General features: G+C 43.1%; 1 protein-coding gene across 27 annotated transcripts in view; it reads right to left on the minus strand.

Moving 5' to 3' along the window:
• KALRN (kalirin RhoGEF kinase) overlaps nucleotides 1–24958 on the minus strand; it is a 711287-nt gene that overhangs the window by 57767 nt on the left and 628562 nt on the right. For 26 of the 27 annotated variants that reach the window (XM_039477078.2, XM_039477077.2, XM_039477076.2 and 23 more), the window contains 8 exons: nucleotides 13100–13230; nucleotides 8722–8788; nucleotides 6215–6318; nucleotides 5964–6033; nucleotides 5208–5294; nucleotides 4311–4403; nucleotides 2598–2648; nucleotides 1618–1695 (listed from right to left, as the gene is read on the minus strand). In XM_039477078.2, the coding sequence (XP_039333012.2) occupies nucleotides 1618–1695; nucleotides 2598–2648; nucleotides 4311–4403; nucleotides 5208–5294; nucleotides 5964–6033; nucleotides 6215–6318; nucleotides 8722–8788; nucleotides 13100–13230 (681 nt within the window). Of the gene's footprint in view, nucleotides 1–1617; nucleotides 1696–2481; nucleotides 2563–2597; nucleotides 2649–4310; nucleotides 4404–5207; nucleotides 5295–5963; nucleotides 6034–6214; nucleotides 6319–8721; nucleotides 8789–13099; nucleotides 13231–24958 lie in introns of all 27 variants that reach the window. The other variant, XM_074404228.1, reaches the window with a different exon arrangement.

Here is a 24958-nt window from a genome sequence, read left to right on the forward strand (position 1 = left end):
TGAGTATGAGTCAATTATATCTCTAACTTGTATCTATTCCATTCTAGTTTAGCCAGGAGAAAAAAAAAAAAAAAAAAAAAACCAAGCCATTTATTTCTTAATTATCTCAAATTCTAGGAATCCCTTTGTCCCAAAAAGGCATAATGAAAGCTTAGGTTTTAGACTGCTGGGAAATAAAAGATCCACATCTTTCTCTAAGGGGATCAACAGCTACTAGGTAGCAATCAATAATTGTGTCTGTTCCAATTTTATCATATTAATCTTAACAACATACCATATGTGGTTAATTTATTAGGTTTGGATACAAATTAATAACAGTTATTAGGTTTAAATTAGAAAGTCAATTTGCTCTTCAAAGGTTCACTGTTATGGGTTGAACTGTGTTTTCTCTCCTTCCACGTCCCTCATCAATTCCTTTGTTGAAGTCCTAGCTCCTAGGGTCCCAGATGACCAGCATGTGACCTTGTTGGGAAATGGGGTCTTTACAGAGGCAATCAAGTTAAAGTGAAGTAGTCATGAGAGTTAGCCCTAATAGAATATAATTCATGTCCATATTGGGGGAAGAAAAAAAAAAAAAAAAACTTGGCCACAGACAATAACACAGAGGGAAAGGGAATGTAAAGACACAGGAAATGCCATGTGAACATAAAGATGGCCATCTACAAGCCAAAGAGAAAGATCTAGGACAGACCCCTCCCTCACAGCTTTCAGGCAAAACCAACCTTACAGTACCTTGGTTTCAGACTTTTAGCCTCTACAAGTGTGAGACAATAAATCTCTGTTGTTTCAGCTGCCCCATTTATGGTACTTTGCTATGGCAGCCCTAGCAAACTGGTATATTCACTTACACTAAAATCTTTGGGACACGGCCAATTCACTGCAGACTTGATTCCCCTCTTCAAATAACAGAATTTTGTACTGTAATGTTTCAGAGCTTTAAGTATTCATTTAACTAATAAGCCGGAACCTCCCTCTCAAAAAATAGGTGTTCCATTCTCCTGCTTAGCTCTACTTCTATCACATAGCCCTCCTGTTACTCACAGGCCCTGCATTTATCAATCAAGAAGGGAAAGGAAGAGGTCACTATCAGGTCTAAACACTCATAGAGAACTCTGGGTCTTTCCCAGCCTGGAAAACACGGTGAAAATCTGTCTTTATAAAAAAACACTTAAAAATAAGCCAGGTGTGGTGATGCGTGCTAGAGTCCCAGCTTCTCAGGAGGCTGAGGTGGGAGGATTGCTTGAGTCTGGGAGGCTGAGGCTGTGGTAAGGCAGGATTGCACTAGTCTGCACTCCAGTCTGGGTGACAGAATGAGGCCTTGTCTCAAACAAAATAAAACAAACAAACAACAACAACAACAAACCCCCCCACACACTTTGGGTCTTTCTAATCTCCTTGGAATTCTGCCCAAATGCTAACTTCTTATGACCTCCCTATTGCCGGACATCCTAGAGAGACGTATCTTCCAGGATTGTGCACCAGAGGGGCCCGGGCATGAAGGCATAGCGGTGAGTGAAGGAGCAGAGGCAGGACACAGGACTTTGTGGGGAGGAAGCCTCAACAGCTCAGACTCCTGTTCTGGAGAGAGCGGGCTTACACACATTCTTAAAGACTCACCTCAAAGCCCTGCAGACGTCCTAGATTCATCATGTCATTGCAACGTTTGGGAACAAGGCACATTAACTCCACTGCTTTCTGTGGGAAAGAACAGTTGTCACTCAGGAGGGGGAACAGCACTCAGGCAGGAAGTCCTTGGTAATTCAATGCTGGAAAACAGGGATTTCATCTCTTGTGGCTCCTTTATTCTAGGAAGGACGCTGGTTATTTATTCAGCAGGATGCTGGTTCCTGCTGTCCACTCTCAGAGAGTGTGGGTCTCTCTGATCTAGAGGGGGAGTGCTGGTCCTCAGCACAGGGGCTCCCTGTCAGTCAATGACCACATGTTGGGGGAATGTTACTCAGCCCCTCTTTTCCCTACGTTCCTATTTTTGTTCACCAATTGCCTTGCCTTCTCAGATTTTCTTTCTTCTCTCTGTTGCTTCCTGGCTGCCCAGGCAACAGCTTAGTCTGGCTTGTGAAACACTTAGAGGTTTTAAACTAAAATAATCTATCAGAATGGTCTATAACCTCTCTGGCTTAAAATAATCCCATGGTGACATTGTCTCAAAGGACTTCACTTGGAAGTAGTCTACAGAGTTTGGATAGCGAGGTGAAAATGAAATACTTTGTATGTTTGACTCAAATAATTCTTGTCTTCATGAATAAAATCGTATACTGGGTCTTTCTGCAACTTACGCCTAATCTCTGAAGGATAATAAAGGGTTACCTCTTCCCACTATGTGTCACTGGGAGCCAAAAGAACACCAGTGGGGCTAAGCCCTAGTCTAGCCCAGGACAGATTTCTCGAGTTCTGGGAAACACTGTGTTCATTAACACTTGCGATTCCTTAAGCAGGGATGAAGCTGTTCACAGGGCCTCTTACTGTCTCAGAGGGGTCTCTCTGGATCCACGTTCCTCCTGAGACAATCTCTTCCCCTCTAGAGAGAGCTATCCAATATGATTCCTAAGAACAGCAAGCATTACAAGCAGAAAACTCACCTCGATATCTGAACACTCCAAACCAGCCTTTTCACTGTATCTCAGGAAGTCCTAGCAAGTGGGGGAAGCAGGGAAGAATATGGGAGGGGTTAAAATTAGTAAAATAGCTGGAAAAAAACTTATCATAAAAATACAATAACACCCTGGAGACTTTCCTTCCCAGCAGAGGTGGCAATGGTTTGGAGTAGCTGAGAAATGAAATTATGAGTCATGTAAGATGTAATAACATAGAGAGAACTCCCAGAATATTCAAGATTTCTTTTTCCTTTTTTGAGACAGAGTCTCACTCTGTTGCCCAGACTGGAGTGCAATGGCACAATCTCGGTTCACTGTAACCTCCACCTCCCAGGTTCAAGCAATTCTCTTGCCTCAGCCTCCTAAGCAGCTAGGATTATAGGCATGTGCCACCATGTCCAGCTAAATTTTGTATTTTCAGTAGAGACAGGGTTTCGCCATGTTGGCCAGGCTGGTCTCAAACTCCTGACCTCAGGTGATCCACCCGCCTCAGTCTCCCAAAGTGCTGGGATTACAGGCGTGAGCCACTGCACCCAGCCCCAAAATTTCAAAGCTATGGGAGAAGGAAGAGTGAGGGGGAGAGAGGATGGAAGGAAAGGGGGATTGTGACAAGAAAGACAGAAAGAAAAGTTAAGTCTCTCTTTTCTATTTAGCCTCCTAATGCCATGAGATGAATCAAGTTAAGCCATTGTTTAAAATATAATTAGGTGGGGCAGAGTGGTTCATGCCTGTAATCTCCACACTTTGAAAGGCCAGGAGTTTGAGACCAGCCTGAGCCATATATTGAGACCCTGTCTCTACCAAAAAACAAAAAATTAGCCAGGCAGTGTGTTATGCAATTGCAGTCCTAGCTACTCGGGAGGCTAAGAAGGGAGGACCACTTGAGCCCAGGCGTTTGAGGACGCAGTGAGCTATGATTATGCCACTATACTCCAGCCTGAGGGACAGAGTAAGACTCTGTCTCAAATATATATACATATATATGATGCTGTCCCAAATGTATGTATATAATTTTAGGTATTGCTTATCTAAGGTTTTTAAAGCCTTGTTTCTCTTTCTTTCTCCCTGTATTTCACTCTGATTTTATATTCTTCTTCTTCCTATTATTATTATTTTTAAGATGGGGATTTTGCTCTTGTTCCCCAGGCTGGAGTGCAATGGCGTAATCTCGGCTCACCACAGCCTCCACCTCCCAGGTTCAAGCGATTCTCCTGCCTCAGCCTCCCTAGTAGCTGAGATTATAGGCATGCGCCACCACACCCAAATAATTTTGTACTTTTAGTATAGATGGGGTTTCTCCATGTTGGTTAGGCTGGCCTTGAACTCCCAACCTCACATGATCCGCCTGCCTCGGCCTCCCAAAGTGCTGGGATTATAGGCATGAGCCACTGTGGCCATTATTATTTTTTAAAGGTCTCAAGTCAACAATTGCGACAAAGTAAGAACGTGAATTGAAAAAAGAAAATCAAGTAACAACCCACCTAAAGGGCAGGAAGAACAGCCATGCAGTTTATCTGGGGGCAAAGCTGACAGAGTAACCAGCAGACGGATGAAAGTTCCCATGTCCCCACTACCCATCCCACAGTTCACAGTCCTTTGGGACAGTGTGGCAGAGGCAGAACCCCTAGTTCTACTGCTAACCTGTTCTGAGCCCGAGGGATCCTGCTTCAGCCCTGACCCAGGCTCCCAGCTTCTTACCTTGAGGAGCAACTGGTATTTTGTTATTCTCTGAATGGGCTTGATGAGGAAGTCACTCAGTGTGAGCCTCTGATTTATCTCCTGTTTTACTTCCTGAAACACAAGAAGCAATATTAGAAAAAAAAGGAACTGAAGAACCGGGGTGCTCTGAATCAGGGTTCAAAGGCATGGATGACAGGTCTGCATGTTTTCCAATGAAGTTGAAGAATCTTTAAGTAATGTGAGAGATAAAATTGCCTAGATGACTGTTTAGCTGTTATGAACAACACATAATACACATCACCACCAGCTTCCTGCCTTCTTCCTGTGCTTTTACAGCAGGTACTTCCACCCCTTGGTCTTTGCCCCAGTCCTGGGAGACAAGCTGGAAGAGCCTTATTCTCGCCACTGCTTCAGGGCAGTGGCAGGGAAAAGGGGCTTCTCCCAGGACTCACAAGCCGATGGAGCCTGGCCCTAAACGTAGATCTCCAAACACTCAGCTGAGCGCTCTTTCTAAGTGATGGTGCTGCCCTTCTCCCAGCAAAATAAATCCTTACAGGCGAGGCCAAGCAGAGACTAGGAAGGCTGCAAACCCCTCAACCAACAGAAGGCTCCTCAGTAAACGGTCCCTGGGGGGACTGGTGGGCGCAATCTGCTCCAGGGTCTCTTAAGAAGAACTGGAGCTTCTCAAACCGTCTCTGTGCTCAGGCTTATTCTGCAAATGGGGCGCTTCTCAAATCAGAACCGGACTGGGCCACCCCAGCTCCTCTCAAGCGAAGGTGCTCATGAGAATTTAGCTATGAAGCTACTTTCTCTGTTGAGGCAGCTGTGGATGGATGATGTCTGGTATTTCTGAAAGTGGCTGTCTTGTCCTGAGTTTTCCCCCCACCCCAATTCAGCAAAGCCTGCACAGCTTACCTCAAAATAGGCGTCATACTCAGCAACGATGTACTCTGAGCGTGGCTTATTCTGACAATACCACACGTAGATGTGCAGCTTCCGCTCCTGAAAGAGCAGAGAGAGACATGTGGACAGTCAGGCATCTTGTGTCTTTTGTTTAGTTTCAGAGTGCCATGCTGGCCTCCATGTGGACAGAGGACAAAGGCACACCTGGGGACACACCAAGGCAGCTGAATATCAGGGATGTAAATGTGGTGGGCAAGAGCCACTTTCCAAATCACCAAGAAGGTAAAAAAACAAACAAACAAACAAAAAAAACCACACACACACACACACCAAAAATACTCAGAGAGGGGTGAGGAGGAATGTCAGTCAAGAACAGCAGAAGAGAAGAAATTTAAGAAATTTTATTTATTAATTTTCCGAGACAGGGTCTCACTCTGTCACCCCGGCTAGAGTGCAGGGTGGGGTCGTGATGGCTCACTGCAGCCTCTACCTCCCAGGCTCAAGCAATCCTCCTGCCTCAGCCTCCCAAGTGGCTAGGACTACAGGCATGTGCCACCAGCTTGGTTAATTTTAAATTTTTTGTAGAGACAGGAGTCTCACTATATTGCCCAGGCTGGTCTCAGCGCTTGGGTTCAAGCAATCCTCTCACCTTGGCCTCCCGAAGTGTTGCAATGACATGTGTGAGCCACTGTCCCTGGCCAGAATTTTAAAGGGAATGTCAATGAGTCTAGTGAAGGAGTTGGGGAAGAGGTGAGGGGAGACACTCACATGCTTAATAAAGAGCTGTGCCAATCTGTCTTGCTCCTGGATACACTTTTCCAGTTCCGCCAGGAAAAAACTAAAAGGAGAAAGAGGGTAAGAGAAGGAAGCCACATTGTTCAGAACTGTGTTATTTCTCAATAATAAGATAAGTGACAGAAGACTCTCCCCTAAGCCCTACCCCTTGAGTCAGATGCAGGAAGAGGACTCGAGTCCTGGGTTCCCAGGACACTGGATCCTGGGGCAGCATTGATACTTACTCCTTATGCCAGTCATAAATCTGATGTATATTTCCAAACACGATTTTGCCCTTCCCTCGCATATCCTCAGGGACACCCTTTTCTTCTATTCTCTTCATGAAGCCCTGCAGCAGCAAAGGCAATGGTTAGTAACATATTTTCATAGGAAAGTTTTCTGGGCCATGCCACACACCTCAGCACCCCTGTCAGCCCACACTCTTTGCAGGAGTTTAAGGACAAATGCTTCTGTCATTTCTCACTATTCAGCCAGGCCTTTTACCCTCACCCCCCACGCAGAGCAATAGACAAAACTTGTACAAGTTTCTGGATCCCCTTCTTTGTCTCCAGTTCCCTTAAGAAAGCAGAGCACAAAGAAAACAATAATCTGTCCCTCTTCCTTCTCCCAATTCAAGTTAATCAGGTCTGTAAAGGCTCAGAACTAGATATGTCTGGCCTAGAAATAAGTCTTAATGGCGGGGGTTGGTGGCTCATGCCTATAATCCCAGCACTTTGGGAAGCCAAGCCGGGCAGATCACCTGAGGTCAGGAGTTCAAGACCAGCCTGACTAAACAGGATGAAACCCCATCTCTACTAAGAATACAAAAATTAGCTGGGCATAGTGGTGGGCGCCTGTAATCCCAGCTACTCGAGAATCTCTTGAACTTGGGAGGCGGAGGTTGCAGTGAGCTGAGATCATGCCATTGCACTCTAGCTTGGGTGACAGAGTGACACTACATCTCAAAAAAAAAAAAAAAAAAAAGAGTCTTAATATGTTAATACTTTAGACTCTATAAAATGTAATCATACAGAATTTCATTTCTGCTTTAAAATCAGGTTTTAAGGTTGCACAGGTAGCATTATCCCTATCTGACAGATGAGAAAACTCAGGCACCCAGTGTTAGATGATGACTTGTCTCCTAATCGCACCACTGATGTCTCACTTCCCTGCATCTCAGCCTCCCAGTCTCCAGATTCTTTTGTCTGCTACTCCTGGGCTGGCTGCATATGGAAACTGCTGTAACTCTTCCACCCTGCAGACCCGCAGAAAGATGAGAATAACTTTCCATAAATTAGAATTCAGATCTTCTATATGCCTGGTTAATCTGTTTATTTAAGGTTCAGGATAAGCAAATACAAAACCCTAAGTCTGCAGATTTCACAGGATGGGGACTCAGGCCAAATGTAAGGAACCAGCAGGCAGTGTAGACATTAGGCATAGAATTTTTAGACTCCGTGTTCTTTCAGGATGATTAACAGCAGGGCTCTAAGCTATCCAAATTATCCATTTCCATTTACTTTCTCAGGCCTTTGTTCATCCAAGTGTCTAAGTTCTCTTAAGTAAGTGAATCCCTACAGAGTTAGAACTATTTAATGTAGCTCAAGTTGATTCTTAGCAGTAGATCTATCAACCTTGCTCATTGGTGAGTTTTTCTTTCATCTGTCTTCTTGCTAGCTATAACATTCAGGCTTAAAAATCCATGGAAAATTATAAGCCCTAAGATTCCACTAAAATTGACCTGTTTGGCCGGGTGTGGTGGCATGTGCCTGTAGTCCCAGCTACTCAGGAGGCTGAGGCTGGAGGATTGCTTGAGTTCAGGAGTTCTGGGCTGTAGTGTGCTATACCAATCGGGTGTCTGCACTAAGTTTGGCATCAATATGGTGACCTCCTGGGAGCAGGGGACCACCGGGTTGCTGAAGGAGTGGTGTACCGGCCCCGGTTGGAAATGGAGCAGCTCAAAACTCCCATGCTGATCAGTAGTGGAATTGTACCTGTGAATAGCCACTGCACTCCAGCCTGGGCAACATAGCGAGACCCTGCTTCTTAAAAAAAAAAAAAAAAGAAAAAAAATAAAGAATGACCTGTTTGGCCAGGTACAGTGGCTCAAGCTTGTAATCCCAGCACTCTTGGGGGGCCAATGCGGGCAGATCACAAAGTCAGGAGATTGAGACCATCCTGCCTAGCATGGTGAAATCTTGTCTCTACTAAAAATACAAAAAATTAGCCAGGTGTGGTAGCATGTGACTGTAGTCCCAGCTACTTGGGAGACTGAGGCAGGAGAATTGCTTGAACCTGGGAGACAGAGGTTGCAGTGAGCCAAGATCGTATCACTGCACTCTAGCCTGGGCAACAGAGCAGGACTCCATCTCAAAAAAAAAAAAAAAAAAAAAGAATGATCTGTTTTATGCCTACATGGCTTATAGCTCTGAAGTCCACATAGTTAAATACCAAAGAAAAGCTCTTAAGACAACAGCTTGGTCCCCTAAAACAAAGTGGAATGAGTTCCACTCAAACCAAGAGGCTCCCCAAAATGCTATAACATTTAGGTCCCTACTTCCCTTTAAATATCTTATTTCAAGGGGAAAAGAAAAACATTGCCTACATATTTTGCTTATTACCATTTTTAGTTTCATTTCTGCCACTGCTTACACAGAGTAAAGTACATGTAACCATAAGATTAAAACACCTTGGCCTAGGTAGGGCCCAACGTGCTCCTGATTGGATGACCCACCCTAAACCTTCTACTTACCTCCACCACAATGCCCAGATCCTTGACATAGTCTTTCTCAGTCTGAACCAGCTCATTCAGGACAAACCTGAGCAGGAGATTAAGAACAATGAGTGTTCCTCTTCATTGTCAAGCCAGAATCTTCACTTAAGTTCACAGAAAAGTTACTTTGACACCTTTACAACAAGACTCCCTAAAACACCCACACTTATCTCCTGGGAAAGGCGCTTACGGATGCTCTCCCTACCAGAGGCCCTACTCAAGGGCTGAGGACACCCAGAAAGGGTTTCCCTGGGTGACATACAATAGTCAGATGAAAAATGACACTCAGCACCTAGCATTCTTCTTTCTATTCTTCACATCTTTCTTCCTCACTTACAAATGAACAATTGTACAGACAGAGGGCAGAAAGAATGACAACCATTTTGGCAAAACTGAGTTCTGAAAGCTTTGAGGCCGAGGGGTTCACATGAGACTTTTCTCCTTTCACTTCAGTTCCACTCTTCACTTACCAAGAGGAGAAAGACATTTGTTTGATTACCAACCTGTGAGTCCTCCAAGGCACGAATAGATATCAAGTGAAGCTTTTAAGATACAGAAGCTGCCATTATTCAGATAGGTTTCCATGGTAACTGGCCCGGAAAATCCCCAGTCAAGGCCAGAAAAGACTGCAGACATTCCAAAATCACACCTTTAATGCAGCACTGCCGTCTCCAGGTTGCAGGATTTAACAATTACAAGGACATTTGCTCTCTTGGTTTCTTTTTTGTTAATTCTTTCTACCATTTACTACGTGCCACTCCCTTCATCTGGGTTTTCTCATGCTTATAATAAGGTACATATTATAAAGCCTATTTTATATAAATGAAAATGCAGAGACAGAAAGATTAGGTAACCTGACCATGATTACAAAGTGAGCAGCAGAGCTAGGATTTGAATCCACTTGTGTAAGAGTCCAAAGACCATGCTCTTTCACAGCAGCCCCCTGCCTGGTAAACTACTCTGACCGGCTCTTGGGAGTCCACACAAACTCAAAACCCAAACCCAGATACTCTTTTCTGTCTTCTGTCCAGACACTAAAGAGCTTTTACATAAAATGTTAATGGTTGTGCACAGAGGCAGGATGGTGCTCTGCAACCTACTGGGGTCAAACGCTTCCAATCTAATTTGAATGAGTTTTGCCTGGGACCACACAATTGCATTTTGGATATAATAATTATAATCCCAAGAAGCAGAAGGGATTAAATTCTGAGATGTCAAAGTGGGACCCCAGCATAAGGGTTGTAACCATTTTGAAACCAGGAAGCAGTTGGTCTGAAATTCTTGCTCTGTATAGCCCCAGAAGCCACCACATTCCTGGGGTCTGGGGCCTCTGGGCAATGGGGAGGAAGGAAGCAGAGAAGCACACACTTCTTTATCAGTGCACCCAGCACTTCCAGCAGCTCCCTCTCCAACACAGACAATCATGTGTTTTAGGCCACAGGAAGCAACTGGCAAGGCCAAATAAAAGCATTTAAATATATCTTTACCATGGCCCAAGTTAATGCCTGGTAGAAAGTGGCAAAAGAAAACCCACAGGAAAGTTCGAGTGAGAATGTGGGGCTGGCAGTGCCCTCAGGAGATGAAGTCTAGCTCTCTGTCTCCAGAAGATATTTTTATCCTAAGCTATTTGCTGACAGTTGAGGGTTATCTTTGGCTTCTCAGCCTCTAGAGAAGCGAACTGTATTAGGTGCTGCTAGTGGACCTAGCATCTCTTCCCTTGAAGGGTTAATGAAGTACCTGGGGAGATCGTGATGTATTTAAAGACATTCTGAAAAGTGACATGAAGGATTTAAATTGCATGCATCGCAAGGCAGGGCACAATTAATTGCCAAATGAATTGAGAAGGCATTTTTTTTTCCATAAGTTCTTATTAGAATTTATTTACAAACATATGTTATTCTTTAGTCCAACTAAAATTATTTTAGTTACAGGTTAGAACCACTTCTGACCTCCTTTCACAGTGATAGGGAATAGCTGGCCTTCCACAGAAAGTCCCTTAGATCCACTGCACTGGCTGTTCTCTCTCCTGAGAACACTTTTTCTCCATGGCTAATTCCTTACCTCCCCTGGTCTCTGTGCAAATGCCAGGGCCATTTAAAGTTGTAACATTTATTCTCTGAATCTCCCTTACACTGCTCTATTTTTTTCTTTTTCTTGCTTCCAACAAACTACATAATTTGTTTATTATCTGATTTCTCCCACTAGAATTTAAACTTGTCATGAGAGCAAAGACTTTTGTTGTTGTTATTTGTCTTATTTACTGATGTATCCCACTGACAGTACGTAACTGGTGTTTGATCAGCATTTGCTGAATGAATGACTAAAACTTGAAGACAAGTAACTCCATTCTCAACTTCTTTCTTCTCCTGGACAAATGACTATTTGTGTCCATCTTTTCTCCATGGAGTTCTCATTTAACCCTTTGATGTCCTACTGCCATCTTCTGGATTGAGTCTTGGTTCGCTACATCCCTCAGCCTCTGGCCTCACATATAGTTTATAGTGAAACACCCACCCTTTCGTCATGGCCATAAAGTACAGCAGGATAGAATAAGGATGAGACATAATAAGAGGAATGAGACACTCTAACAGCTGCATTTGCAAGACAGCTCAGGATGTGAAGAGGTGTGGATTTTGGCAAGAATGAGAAGAGGGAGAAGAGATGAGTAAAGTGGGCAAAACAGAAAGTAAACTTTTGTGGTCTGTTGTGTCTGGGCCATGGCTTAAGTGACTGCTCAAAGGCCAGTTCAAGCTACATGCTAAGAGTAGTGACTGGCTTTGCCCAAGGTCACCTGCGACCTCAGAGGTCCCCTTTCTGACTTAAGCTTTGCTTTGGCTTGAGAAAGAACTAAGACATCAGCTGCAACTCTGCCTCATCAGTAACAACAACCTGAGAAGCTAGGGAGACTCAGCTTTGTACAAGTCCTAGGAAACTTCTCTTTGGGAATGGCATTTCTCAACCTCTGCTCCATTCACCAACTTCTTGGGGCTTCCCCTGAGTACTCACAAAGTTGAGGGGGCAAATATGGAATTACAGGATTTACATGCTACTTGTTCATCTCCACTATGAAGTGATAGCCCTGCTTTCATGCCAGGCCTTCACTATGATGTTCTCACTTTTGTTTCCTAGGAAACAAAAAGGCATAAATAGTCACAAATAGACTCTTTGTACATTTCCACGTAGCAGAAGGACCTAGCCTCACTTATTTTTGCTAGTTTGTATGTCTGTGGCCAGGCTAAAGGAGCGATGAATTTGAGAGAGAAAGGCAGGCTAATTAACAACAGGGAGGGACCCTTCACACCTACCTTCCCAATTCTCACAACTGCTTGCAGCAGAAGCAGACTCTAGGGTTTTTGAGTCAAACCCTAAATAAGAAAACAAAAGTTGGCCGGGTGCAGTGGATCCTGCCTTTAATCCCAGCACTCTGGGAGGCTAAGGCAGGAGGATCACTTGAGCCTAGGTGTTCCAGACCAGCCAAGGCAACAAAGTGAGACTCCATCTCTACAAAAAATAAAATAATTAGCCAGGCATGGTGACGCACACCTGTAGTCCCAGCTACTTCGGAGGCTGAGGCGGGAGGATCCCTTGAGCCCAGGACGTCAAGGCTGCAGTAAGCTATGATCAGGCCACTGCAAGCAAGACCCTGTCTCAAAGAAAAAAAAAACGAAACAAAAATGAAAGTTTTGGAGGAGTTCTGCTTTTGCACTAGTGGTATCTGGTATATTCTTGATCAGCTCAAACAATAGATTGACTTCATATCACATAGATAACTCCTGCCTAAGATGGATTTTTTTTGCATTATGAATCATATTTTACCACTAACTATTCAAAGTGGAGAAGACGTTCTCTTGGAACTAATCCCAGAAACAGATGCAAAATTAAAACCTTTGGAGAAGGAGTAGAGACAGGACCTGCCTGGTGGTACAACAGCTCCTTCCTCTATATATAACTTCCACATTTGGGGAAATGATTTCTTAGGTGACCTCTGTCAGACTTTCTGCCATGGCTAGAGATTCTCTGATTCTATAGGCCCTCAGTAATAGTCTCGTGGTTTCCTCAACTTTGCCATTTTCCTTTTATCATCATATTTTAAATTTCTAACAGACCTGTAACCACACTTTGTCAGTAATAGCTACTATGTCCCAGAATATACTTTAGCCTAAACTTCATTCAAGGCAGTGCCAAGGTGGCTCAATGTTTATCAGTACTGTGCTGTACAGATCTGGGTCTCCTTTACATTGAATGAACGATGTCAGTAGAAACAGTGCGGGGAACCCCTCCTGATTTCTCCCCAACCTTTGCCCCTTTCCACCGCACTCACATGTGCACCAGGGGGGAATATGGGGAAGCCACTTACATCCTGCCTCTCAGGGCCTTGGCTTTCTGTTCTTCTTCCAGGTTTCTAGGAGGAGTGGGTGGGGCCATCCCCTCATTCAGGCAGCCTGCAGGGTCTTTCAAGCTTCCCCGGTATGACCCTCCTTCTAGACTCTGAAAAGAGAGAATAAACAGCCTTAGAAAAGTATACTTTGAAAAGTCATTTGGAATCCCTGTGTCCTCCAAGCCTAGCCATAGACAACACGGAAAATCAGGAGCCAAGGCTATTCTCACCAAACCACAGTGAAGCACTAGCAGACCAGAGACTTCATCCTCCTTGAGCAGGGAGCCCAGAGTTGCCACCTTCTCAGGCAACCAGGATGTACTTGGCACCTATGTGCTGCCAATTTCCCAGACATAATGAAATTGTCAAAGTGACTACCTCTAGGTAAGAGTGCCAGAGGTAATGCTAATTATTGCAATTCTATACCAAATATGCAGTTAGAAAAGAAAACAAGTTTTGAAGAGGGTGAATATGGTACTCTAGAGGGAACTAAGAGTAAAAAAAAAAAACTAAATTTGAATCCCAGATCTGCTAGTCACTCAATGATTTATGTGAAATAGCTAAAATTGTTCCATGCTTCAGTTTTTCTCAGTTTTCAAATGAGAACTTCCTTCTCTACAGATTTCTAAGGAAAAGGCAGAGATAATAGCCATGCAACCCCTTTGAAAAGTTAAAAGTGTCTTACGATGATGAGATTGGTTTTTCCCTGGCCCCATGGATGGAACTGCCAACAATAAAAATACTCAAAATAGTGTCAATCTTAATACTTTTACAAGTGTCTTGGAAGAAGGATTATTAAGTGACATTTAGCATTTCATTATGCAAACTGGCAGAAGCAATGTGGATACACAGAAAGGCTGGAGAGTAAGGTCAAGTTGAGCAACTGTAAAACAAATAATGAGAGACAAATCTAAGGCTATATTCTTCCTTATTATTATTACTTTACTTTAGAGACAGGGTCTCACTTTGTTGCCAGGCTAGTCTTGAACTCCTGGGCTCAAGTGATCCTCCCACTTCAGTCTCCTAAAGTGTTGAGATTACAGGCATGAGCCAATGCATCCAGCTAGAATATGTATGTATGTATGCATGCATGTATGTATGTACATACACATGCATGCATGCAAGCATGTATGTATCTGTCTGTCTGTCTATCTATCTATCTATCTATCTATCTATCTATCTATCTATCTATTTATCTATTTATTTGGAGAGAGGGTCTAATTCTATTGCCCAGGCTGGAATGCAGTGATGCAATCATGGCTCACTGTAGCCTTAATCTCCCAAGCTCATGGCTCACTGCAGCCTTGACCTCCTAGGCTCAAGCAATCTCACCTCAGCCTCCCGAGTAGCTGTGATAGGCATGCATCACCATATCCAGCTAATCAGGGTTTTGTTTTGTTTTGTTTTGTTTTTGGTAAAGACAGGGTCTCATTACATTGCCAGGCTGGTCTTGAACTCCTAGGCTCAAGTGATTCTCCCACTTCAGCCTCTCAAAGTGCTGGGATTCTAGGTGTAAGACATTGTGCCTGGCCCTAAACTGCTCTTACAAGATGCCTCTCTAAACAAGCCACTGCTGCTAACAGAAACAGTTTCATTTAGTAGTTTTTGAAAACATTAGCTCTAAGGTTAAAGTCACAAAGATCTTAAAAAGAGCAGCCCAAAAAGGTAGTAGGAAGTAAAGGCTTCAGCCTAGCCTTCAGTGAGCTGCACTTCGAGTATTTGCCACAATGCTCTTAGTTGCTCTATTTTAACATAGGCTAAACAGAGGTAGAAAAGAAAGGTCCAGAGAAATAAAAAGTGAAATGAGGTTCCTTATGGACCATTGTATAAGAAAAGATGGAGAATATAAAGACTTGAATCTGAAAAACATAACACTAAGAAGAGATATCAAACTTCTTGCACCCCCCAACTCCCAAACTGACAAAATGTGCCAAGGGCTACATATGAATTTGTTACCAACACTAGAAACCGGAACTAAGAGGACAAGGTCTTCAGACTCAAGAGAAATAATTTAACTTCAGATAAAGGTATTTACAGAACAAGTAATCAGTCGTGGACGTTGTTATATCCAGAGCAGCAGCATAGGCTAAAAATATGGAAAGGTCAAGAAGGGTTTAGGGAAATTTATAGATACAGGATCTGTAACCTGTTATTAAGGAAATGAGTGTGTCTGGTGCTGAGGCTTGACAGCCAAGCACACAGGCAGGCTTTCCAATGACATGTCTCCTGGTGCCATCACCAGAGACAGACTTCCGGGCAGATGAGCCCAGCTTGCGACTGATCTGATTACATGCCTTTTACTTCTTTCTCTCCATTGTCCTGTTTCAGCCTTTGTTCTGCAGCCTGTTCAGTGTAGCATGGTGACTGCAACGCCTGGGAAACGAGTCTTGGTTTATAGACTCGCTTGACCATTAGATGTTGCTGAAATTCATTCACAGTTCCATCTCTTTGCCATTAAAAGAAATGAATGTTTTCCTCTAGTGGATTGCTGCTCAGTGATCTCCTCTGTGCTCCTGCCCCTTTCCAGGGTGACATCTCTGCCCACAGGCACTCCCATGGAGCATCCAGCTTTGTGTGATCCACTTTCAACCTTTCTATAGAACAACGAACATCTGAGAAGTCCATTATGTCAAATGGGGAAATACTTTCATCTCCTCCTACCTGACCTGTCCTATGAGCAAAGCAGCCCAAGCTGTCTCTAGGGGAGGACTCTCTGGGATGGCGACAGTGAGAGAGAAGGATGAGAGAAAGAAAGAATTTGGCTGAAGCTACATGCTAGGTAGTCTGCCTAAAACAGTGGGTTTGACTTTAGTGCTTGTAGTAAAATTCAAGAGTGATTGCCTCTGAAGACCTAGCTACCTATGCTAGAGTTGGGATACTGAGCTCCCCCTAAGGGTAACTAGGGTTGACCTAAAATTGTCTGTACTGTTCCTGAGAGAAAACAGGCAGTGGTGGCCAGGTTTCTGCCATAGTGAGGACATCTGCCCCAGCTGGAGTTCAGGGGCCAAACAGCCTCAGAGGACAAAGGCAAAGTATACGGGGATGGAGCAACAAACGTTCCCATAGTCGGTCCAAGGTTGGGGAATAGAAATGCAAATAGATTCGAACATGTGATGAAGAACGGAGGAAGGTCATTCCCATATTTAAAATGAGCACATTTCCTGGGCATTGGCTCTGGGATCATATACTCATAACCTGCCTCTCTTCTGGGCACCTATAAACACTCTTTACAGGCTCCCTGCACAGCATTCATCACATAGTATTGTAATCACTGATTTGAATTCAGGCAAATATTTATTGAACATCTTCTACATGCTAAATATTTGCAAAGTGCTAGAGAAATGAGGATGAATAAGACAAAGCTCCCTGCCCTCCATAAGCTAAGACAAAATGGGCATTGTTTTAGAGAGACAGGGGACAATGGAGGAAGAACACAAGGAGCAGGCGGCTCTGTGGTGGGGTGGAGAAGGAAAGACTTAATGGAAGAGGGAATGCTTGAACTGAGTAAGGATAAATGAAGAATTTCACTGGATGTGCCAATGGGAGGACATTCCAGGCAGGAACAGCACTGTGAGTACAGGATGAAGGAGCAAATGACATGGGGCAGCCTGGGAAGGTGACAGTAGCCTGGTCTGAGCAGAGTACAGAGTGTGAGGGAAGGGGGCTGGCAAGGAACTGTGTGTTCTGTGAGTCTGAGTGAGCAGTTGTTAAAGGAGAAGGTGAGGAGTGAAAAGAGAATTCGAGAGAAGTCTGTAGGGATCAGATCATAATGAACCTTGTCTGCATGGCATTAAGAAGTAGAGACTTGGCCAGGAATGGTGGCTTACCCCTCTAATGCCAGCACTTTGGGAGGCTGAGGTGGGAGGATTGTTTGAGCTCAGGAGTTTGAAACTAGCCTGGGGAACACAGTGAGACACCATCTCCATTAAATAAAAAATTAAAATTAAAATTAAAATAAAGAAGTAGAAACTTTACCTTCTCAGACTAATGATGGGAGGGTTGTAAGCAGGAAAAGACATGTTTTGATTTAAGACTTAGAAATGTCTTTTTTTTTTTTTTTTTTTTTTTAAGACGGGGTTTCACCATGTTGGTCAGGCTGGTCTTGAACTCCCAACCTCAGGTGATCCGTCCGCCTTGGCCTCCAAAGTGCTTGGATTACAGACGTGAGTCACCACGCCCAGCCTAGAAATGTCATTCTTAATGTTCCAAAGAAACTTTCATAATTTGGGACAATGTCTCTGATATGACAGTAAAGAGAAATACAACTTAAACTTTAAGTATTCTATGATTAACTATACTATTTTAAAAAGGATCTAGAAGAAAACATACCAAAATTTCAACACTGAATATGTCTAGATGATGATTTATGTTTATACTCTTGTCATTTTTCCAAATTTTTTTGAATAAGCATGTTTCTTTTATTAGTCAGAAAAAGAACTATTAATTAAAAAAAAAAAAGAAAGAAAAAGGAAAAGAATACAGGCGCAGTGGCTCACGTCTGTAATCCCAACACTTTGGGAGGCCGAGGCAGGCGGATTACCTGAGGTCAGGAGTTTGAGACCAGCCTGGCCAACAGCATGAAACCCCGTCTCTACTAAAAATACAAAAATTAGCTGAATGTGGTGACACATGCCTGTAGTCGCAGCTACTCGGGAGGCTGAGGCAAGAAAATCACTTAAACCTGGGAGGTGGAGGTTGCAGTGGGGCGAGATCATACCACTGCACTCCAGACTAGGCGACACAGCAAGTCTGTCTCCAAAAAAAGAAAAAAAAAAAAAAAAGAAAAAAAAGAAAGAAAGAAAAGAAAAGAAAGATCCCTCTAGGGGTCACACAGAGAGATGTCAGACTAAGATCTGAGAGAAAATGATTGCCAACAGTCCAGGGAGGAGAGAATTTTGAGCATTAACCCTAGACGCTGCAAGCTCCATATAAGGAAAACTGTGTTTGATCTCAAAGCCTGGTGCACAGGAGGACTCCAGGAATTTATTAAATATGCTATGTAACTCTTGGGAAGAGATCAAAGCTCATGTGATGAGACAATGGGGAAGCTGGCTGGTCCAATACCACCTACCACACCAACCCATCACCCCTTAGCTGCTCCTCTTTGACAAAAATTTGCACATTACAACTGTTAGGATGGCTACTATAAAAAGAATAAGAGATTGGGGTTTGATTCCCTGACGGGGAGGCAGCAAAAAAATAAAAACCCAAAGTAAGAGATAACAAATGTTGGCAAGGGTGTGAGAAAAGTGAACCCTAGTACACATTGGTGGGAATGTAGATTTGTGTTGACATTTTGGAAAACAGAATGGAGGTTCCCAAATCAATTAAGAATAGAATTATCATATGACCCAATAATCCCTCTTCTGGGTATAGACACAAAGGTAATGAAGTCAGCTCTTCTTTTTTTTTTTTTTTTTTAAGATGGAGTTTCGCTCCTGTTACCCAGGCTGGAGTGCAATGGTGTGATCTCGGCTCACCGCAACCTCCGCCTCCTGGGTTCAGGCAATTCTCCTGCCTCGGCCTCCTGAGTAGCTGGGATCACAGGCACACGCCACCATGCCCAGCTAATTTTTTGTATTTTTAGTAGAGACGAGGTTTCACTATGTTGACCAGGATGGTCTCCATCTCTTGACCTCGTGATCTATCCGCCTCGGCCTCCCAAAGTGCTGGGATTATAGGTGTGAGCCACCGCACCCGGCCCTTTTTTTTTTTTTTTTTTTTCTGAGACGGAGTTTTGCTCTTGTTACCCAGGCTGGAGTGCAATGGCGCGATCTCGGCTCACCGCAACCTCCGCCTCCTGGGTTCAGGCAATTCTCCTGCCTCAGCCTCCTGAGTAGCTCGGATTACAGGCATGTGCCACCATGCCCAGCTAATTTTTTGTATTTTTAGTAGAGATGGGGTTTCACCATATTGACCAGGATGGTCTCGATCTCTTGACCTCGTGAGCCACCCGCCTCGGCCTCTCAAAGTGCTGGGATTACAGGCTTGAGCCACCGCGCCCGGCCTTTTTTTTTTTAAATATATTTTTTTCTTTTTTTCAAGATGGGGTTTCACCATGTTGGTCAGGCTGGTCTTGAACTCCTGACCTCAGGTGATCTGCCCGCCTTGGCCTCCAAAGTGCTTGGATTACAGGCGTGAGCCACCACACCCGGCCAGCTCTTCTTAAAATATCTGCACCTGCATGTTCATTGCAATATTATTTACAATAGTATAATATGGAAACACCTATTTAATAAATGGTATTGGGAAAACTGGCTAGCCATATGCAGAAAACTGAAACTGGACCCCTTCCTTATACCTTATACAAAACTTAACTCAAGATGAATTAAAGACTTAAACATAAGACCTAAAACCATAAAAACCCTAGAGGAAAACCTGGCAATACCATTCAGGTCATAGGCATGGGCAAAGACTTCATGACTAAAGCACCAAAAGCAATGCCAACAAAAGCCAAAAATGACAAATGCGATCTAATTAAACCAAAGAGCTTCTGCACAGCAAAGGAAACTACCATCAGAGTGAACAGTCAACCTAAGGAATGGCAAAAAATTTTTGCAATGTGTCCATCTGACAAAGGGCTAATATCCAGAGTCTACAAAGAACTTAAACAAATTTACAAGAAAAAAATAATCCCCCAAAAGTGGGCAAAGGATATAAACAGATACTTCTCAAAAGAAGACGTTTATGCAGCCAATAAACATATGAAAAAAAGCTCATCATCATTGGTCACTAGATAAATGCAAATCAAAACCACAATGGGATACCATCTCACGCCAGTTAGAATGGCAATCATTAAAAAGTCGGGAAACAACAGATGCTGGAGAGAATATGGAGAAATAGGAATGCTTTTTACACTGTTGGTGGAAGTGTAAATTAGTTCAACCATTGTGGAAGACAGTGTGGCAATTCTTCAAGGATCTAGAACCAGATATATCATTTGACCCAGCAGTCCCATCACTGGGTATATACCAAAGGATTATAAATCATTCTACTATAAGGACACATGCACACGTATGTTTACTGCAGCACTATTTGCAATAGCAAAGATTTGGAACCAATTCAAATGCCCATCAGTGATAGACTGGATAAAGAAAATGTGGCACATATACCCCATGGAATACTATGCAGCCATAAAAAAGGATGAGGTCATGTCCTTTGCAGGGACACAGATGAAGTTGGAAATCATCATTCTCAGCAAACTAGCACAGGAACAGAAAACCAAACACCACATGTTCTCACTCATAAGTGGGGGTTGAACAATGAGAACACATAGATGCAGGGAGGGGAATATCACACACACTGGGGCCTGTTGGGGGGTTGGGGGGTAGGGGAAAGATAGCATTAGGAGAAACACCTAATGTAGATGACAGGTGGATGGGTGCAGCAAACCACCATGACATGTGTATACCTAGATAACAAATCTACAGGTTCCGTACATGTATTTCAGAACTTAAACTATTAAAAAAAAAAAAAAAAAAAAAAAGGCGATCCTGCCATTTGTCACAACACAGATGGACCTGAAGGACATTATGCTGTGTGAAATAAGCCAGATACAGAAAGAAATATATTGTATGATCCCATTCATATGTGGAATATTTTTTTTTAAGTTCAAAATATACAAAAACAATATCCAAATAGAGAATAAAAGAGTAGTTACCAGCAAGGTGGAGAAGGCAGCTAGGAAACTGGGACATGTAGGTCAAAGGATACAAAGCAGCAAATCTGCAGCATGAACAGGTCTAGAGACATAATCTACATGAGGTTTATCACTAATAAAATTGTATTTGGAATTTTTGTTAAATAAGTAGATTTAGCTACTTTTTAGGTACTAATTTAGACTTCCACCAAAATTTTATTTAACTAATTAAAATCTAAATTTTAGCTACTCTTGTCACACACATGTAAAAAAGTAACTATGTGAGATGACAGATATGTTCATTTGCTTCACTACAGTAACCATTCTACCATCTGGGTGTATCCCTTAACATCATGTTGTAAGCCTCAAATATAGACAATAAAATTTATATAAAAAATAACATACGGCTGTGGCTGGCACTGTGGGAGGCTGAAGCAGGAGGATTACTTGAGCTCAGGTTCAACACCAACCTAGGCAACAAAGCGAGACCTCGTCTCTGCTAAAAATAAAAAATATAAAAAAATCAGCTGGACATGGCAGGACATGTCCATAGCCCCAGCTACTCAAGAGGTTGAAGTGAAAGGACTGCTTGAGTCTGGGAGATCAAGGCTGCAATGAGCCAAGATCAAGCCACTGCACTTCAGTCTGGGCGACGGAACGAGATCCTATCCCCAAAAAACTGAACAACAACATCTAAAACCTTATGTAATATTCTCTAGACAAAAAGCATTAGATCTAAGTCATTCCTAGGCAAACCGGTGGTGGGTATAGAGAGAATACAGAGTTGAAAAGCTGAAGTCTGGATTTTCAAGGCCAGTGACCTTTCAGGGTTTGTTACTAGGTTAAAAAAATTTTTGTGGAGGCTGTGCATAGTGGCTCACCACCTGTAATCCTAGCACTTTGGGAGGCCAGTGCAGGAGGACTGCTTGAGACCAGGAATTTGAGACCAGCCTGGACAACATAGTGAGACCCTGCCTCCATAAAAAAAAAAAAGGTGGAAATCTAAACTTTTACCTTATTGCAAGACCCTCAAGAATCTCTTCCACAGAAGAATGCTAGAATAACCCAGTCCCCAGAAACATACACCTCTGCAATGGATATGATGGGCCCATTATTTTCTACCATCTGGATTCTGAACTTTTGCTAGCTCCACCTGGCTATTAACAAAACAAGTTAATTCTTCTAAAGGAGAGCAAAGCACACACACAAACACAGCCTGGCTTTGGCCATGGCCATGTTCTTCCATGATCCACAAGGCTGACCCAAGGAGGAGCTTTTGGTATCAGAACAGGAGAACCAGAGGGTGGGAAGTCATGCTGAAGCAAGTAGGACACATTCTCAGGGTTCCAGGCCACAAAGTAGACTAAACGAGAGCTCATTCCTGACCAGCCTCTTCCCTAAAGGCAGAGGATTATTAGCCAGCATCCACTGGGGCCATCCTGGGCCCAGTGAACTATGCTGGTATGCCACCTGATGACAAGAGCTCAGAGAAGGGCTCTCTTTCTAGAGGCCTAGTCTTTCATGCCAGGAAGATGGTAGAATTCTGGGGCTCCAGACTTCAGTTTAGAGATACACTAAATTCTCACATGGCCAGGAAGTTCTTGTTTCTTGAACTTGGGGAATAAAACCAAATCGTATAGACTATTAAGCTATTACCCTATTACCCGGAAATATTCACCCAGCCAGTTTTTTTTCTTTTTTTTTTTTGAGACAGAGTCTTGCTCTGTCACCCAGGTTGGAGTTCAGTGGTGTGATCTCAGCTCACTGAAACCTCTGCCTCCTGGGTTCAAGTGATTCTCCTGCCTCAGCCTTCTGAGTAGCTGGTATTACAGGCGTGTGCCACCACAACCAGCTAATTTTTGTATTTTTAGTAGAGACAGGGTTTCACCATGTTGGTCAGGCTGGTCTCGAACTTCTGACCTCATGACCCCCCTCCCCACCCCGCTTTGGCCTCCTAAATTGCTGGGATTACAGGCATGAGCTACCACGCTTGGTCACACCCAACCAATCATCACTGGCAAATACTAAGTTTCCATGTGCCCAGCTTCATACCAGACTACAGGAGATAAGAATGACACAGTTTTCTTTTCCGGTCCTTCACATGGCAGTTGAGGTGGCTAAGAACTAACATTTGCAGATGGTTGATTATCAGTTTACAAAGCCCATTCACGCCTACTCAATTATCATTATAACTCTCTTGGGATTAGATTTAGGTAGACAGAATCATCATCAATAATAAGAGAGGTAAAAGAGAACACCAAGTAGACTAAACAATTTTCTCAGGACTATACAGTAAGTAGCAGAGGCAGGACTAAATCCTAGGTCTTCCGATTTCTTACACACTCACTGCCAGCAGCAACAGTCTACAGGTCTAGAAAAAAAACTATTAAAAATCACACAGAGAAAGCAGGGGGGACCCTATTCTGGGCTTAAAGATAATACCTTAATGCAAAACCCAGAAAAGTATGTTAGTTCTATCTGGGAGGTTGGGGGTGCATCCTTTCTTGATAAACAGAAGCACTGATTAAAGACCAAGGCTGGTGGCAAGATCGCAGAAGGGCCCATTAATGTCCAGACCACATGGTCTGGTTACCTCTTCTGGGCCCCTCAAGTTTGTTCAAGAACACTGTAAAAGGTTGAATTTAGAATAGACTACATTGGTCAGGCATGGTGGCTCACGCCTGTAATCCTAGCACTTTTTGGGAGGCCTAGGCCAGCAGATCACTGAGGTTAGAAGTTTGAGAAAAGCCTGGCCAACATGGTGAAACCTCGTGTCTACTAAAAATACAAAATTTAGCCAGGTGTGGTGGTGTGCGCCTGTAATCCCAGCTACCCAGGAGGCTGAGGCACGAGAATCATTTGAACCTGGGAGGCAGAGGTTGCAGAGAGCCAAGATCATGCCACTGTACCCAAGCCTCGGTGACAGCGTAAGACTGTCTAAAAAAAAAAGAGAATATAATACATTATTCACACACAGCTCATGATGTGTGTGGTCTGAATACCTTTGAATACTATTGCTTTTCTTCATCTTCACATTGTACTTTCATTAACCAAGCCTGTGATAAAACTAGCTGTCTTAGCAGCTATCAGGAAGTTGTACTTAGTCAAATAAATACTCAAGAGCTTTTATGGGCTATGGGTCTTTTCTTCTAAACTGAAGAACTGATAAGGAATAGGACTAAGAGTCTTGAAGGTGAAAATGCAACTTAGTGCTCCTGAGCATGGCTGAGATATTCTCAATCTAGTATTGTTACATTGCTGTCCCATATGGGAAGGGAAGAAAGCGGTAAAAAGGACCAAGAATCAAATTTTGGTAGGAAGATTCTAAGAAACCAAACCACTGCTCCCTTTTTCCTTTCTGTGACGTGAGCTTGGTTTTACATGTTAAGCCAAAGATATCTCTAATTCTGGGCTTACTGTAAGTCCTCAAGAGTAGTTATTGCTGGAAGAAGTTAAATCCTTCATTATGGCAAACTCACCATAGAAAGGACATTCATTCCACAGACATTTATTGAGAGCCTGTAATCAAGCCAATCAATACCAATGCCATCCCTCATCCCTTCTTCTCTAGAAAATTTGCTTTGATGGGACTTCTCTATGTCTTTGCTTAATGTATTTACATGTTTAATACCTAACCATGTTTAATACCGTTGATAACACAAATTAGAGGCCCAGAGACCGTCAGCAGTGCAAAGGTTAGCAGTAGTAGTTGGCAAAAGGTAATCCATAATATAAAAATAGACTTTGGAAACAAGTATTCATGAAAAATCCACTAAGTGTAAAATACTTTTTTAAATTAATAGAGCAAAAGAATAATATCCTAAATGACTTACCATCTAGCTAGGGAGGTAAAAGGAAAATATTAAGATATTTTAACAAATTATGCCACAGGGCTACTTAAAAGCTGTCCCAGGCAGCATGTGGCTTTAGTAATTACCATGGGATTACAGTGGAAATTTGGGCTGGTCTGGTCAGAGGAGCACTTGTAGAGAAGAGATCTGAGTAGGACCCTGAATGATCATTATATTCTAGGTAAGCTAACATAAGAGGAAAAACGTTCCAGAGAAGTGGGGCCAGGTTAACAAAAACTTGGAAGGAAGAAAGCCATGTGTGAGTTTGGGGATAGCAAAGAAAACAATTTATTTGGAGCAGAGTTCACCAACCAGATAAAGAACTAGATGCTGGAAAGGTAGGCTGGA

This window comes from Saimiri boliviensis, chromosome 8 (assembly GCF_048565385.1).
Source record: "Saimiri boliviensis isolate mSaiBol1 chromosome 8, mSaiBol1.pri, whole genome shotgun sequence".
NCBI classification, from domain to species: domain Eukaryota; kingdom Metazoa; phylum Chordata; class Mammalia; order Primates; family Cebidae; genus Saimiri; species Saimiri boliviensis.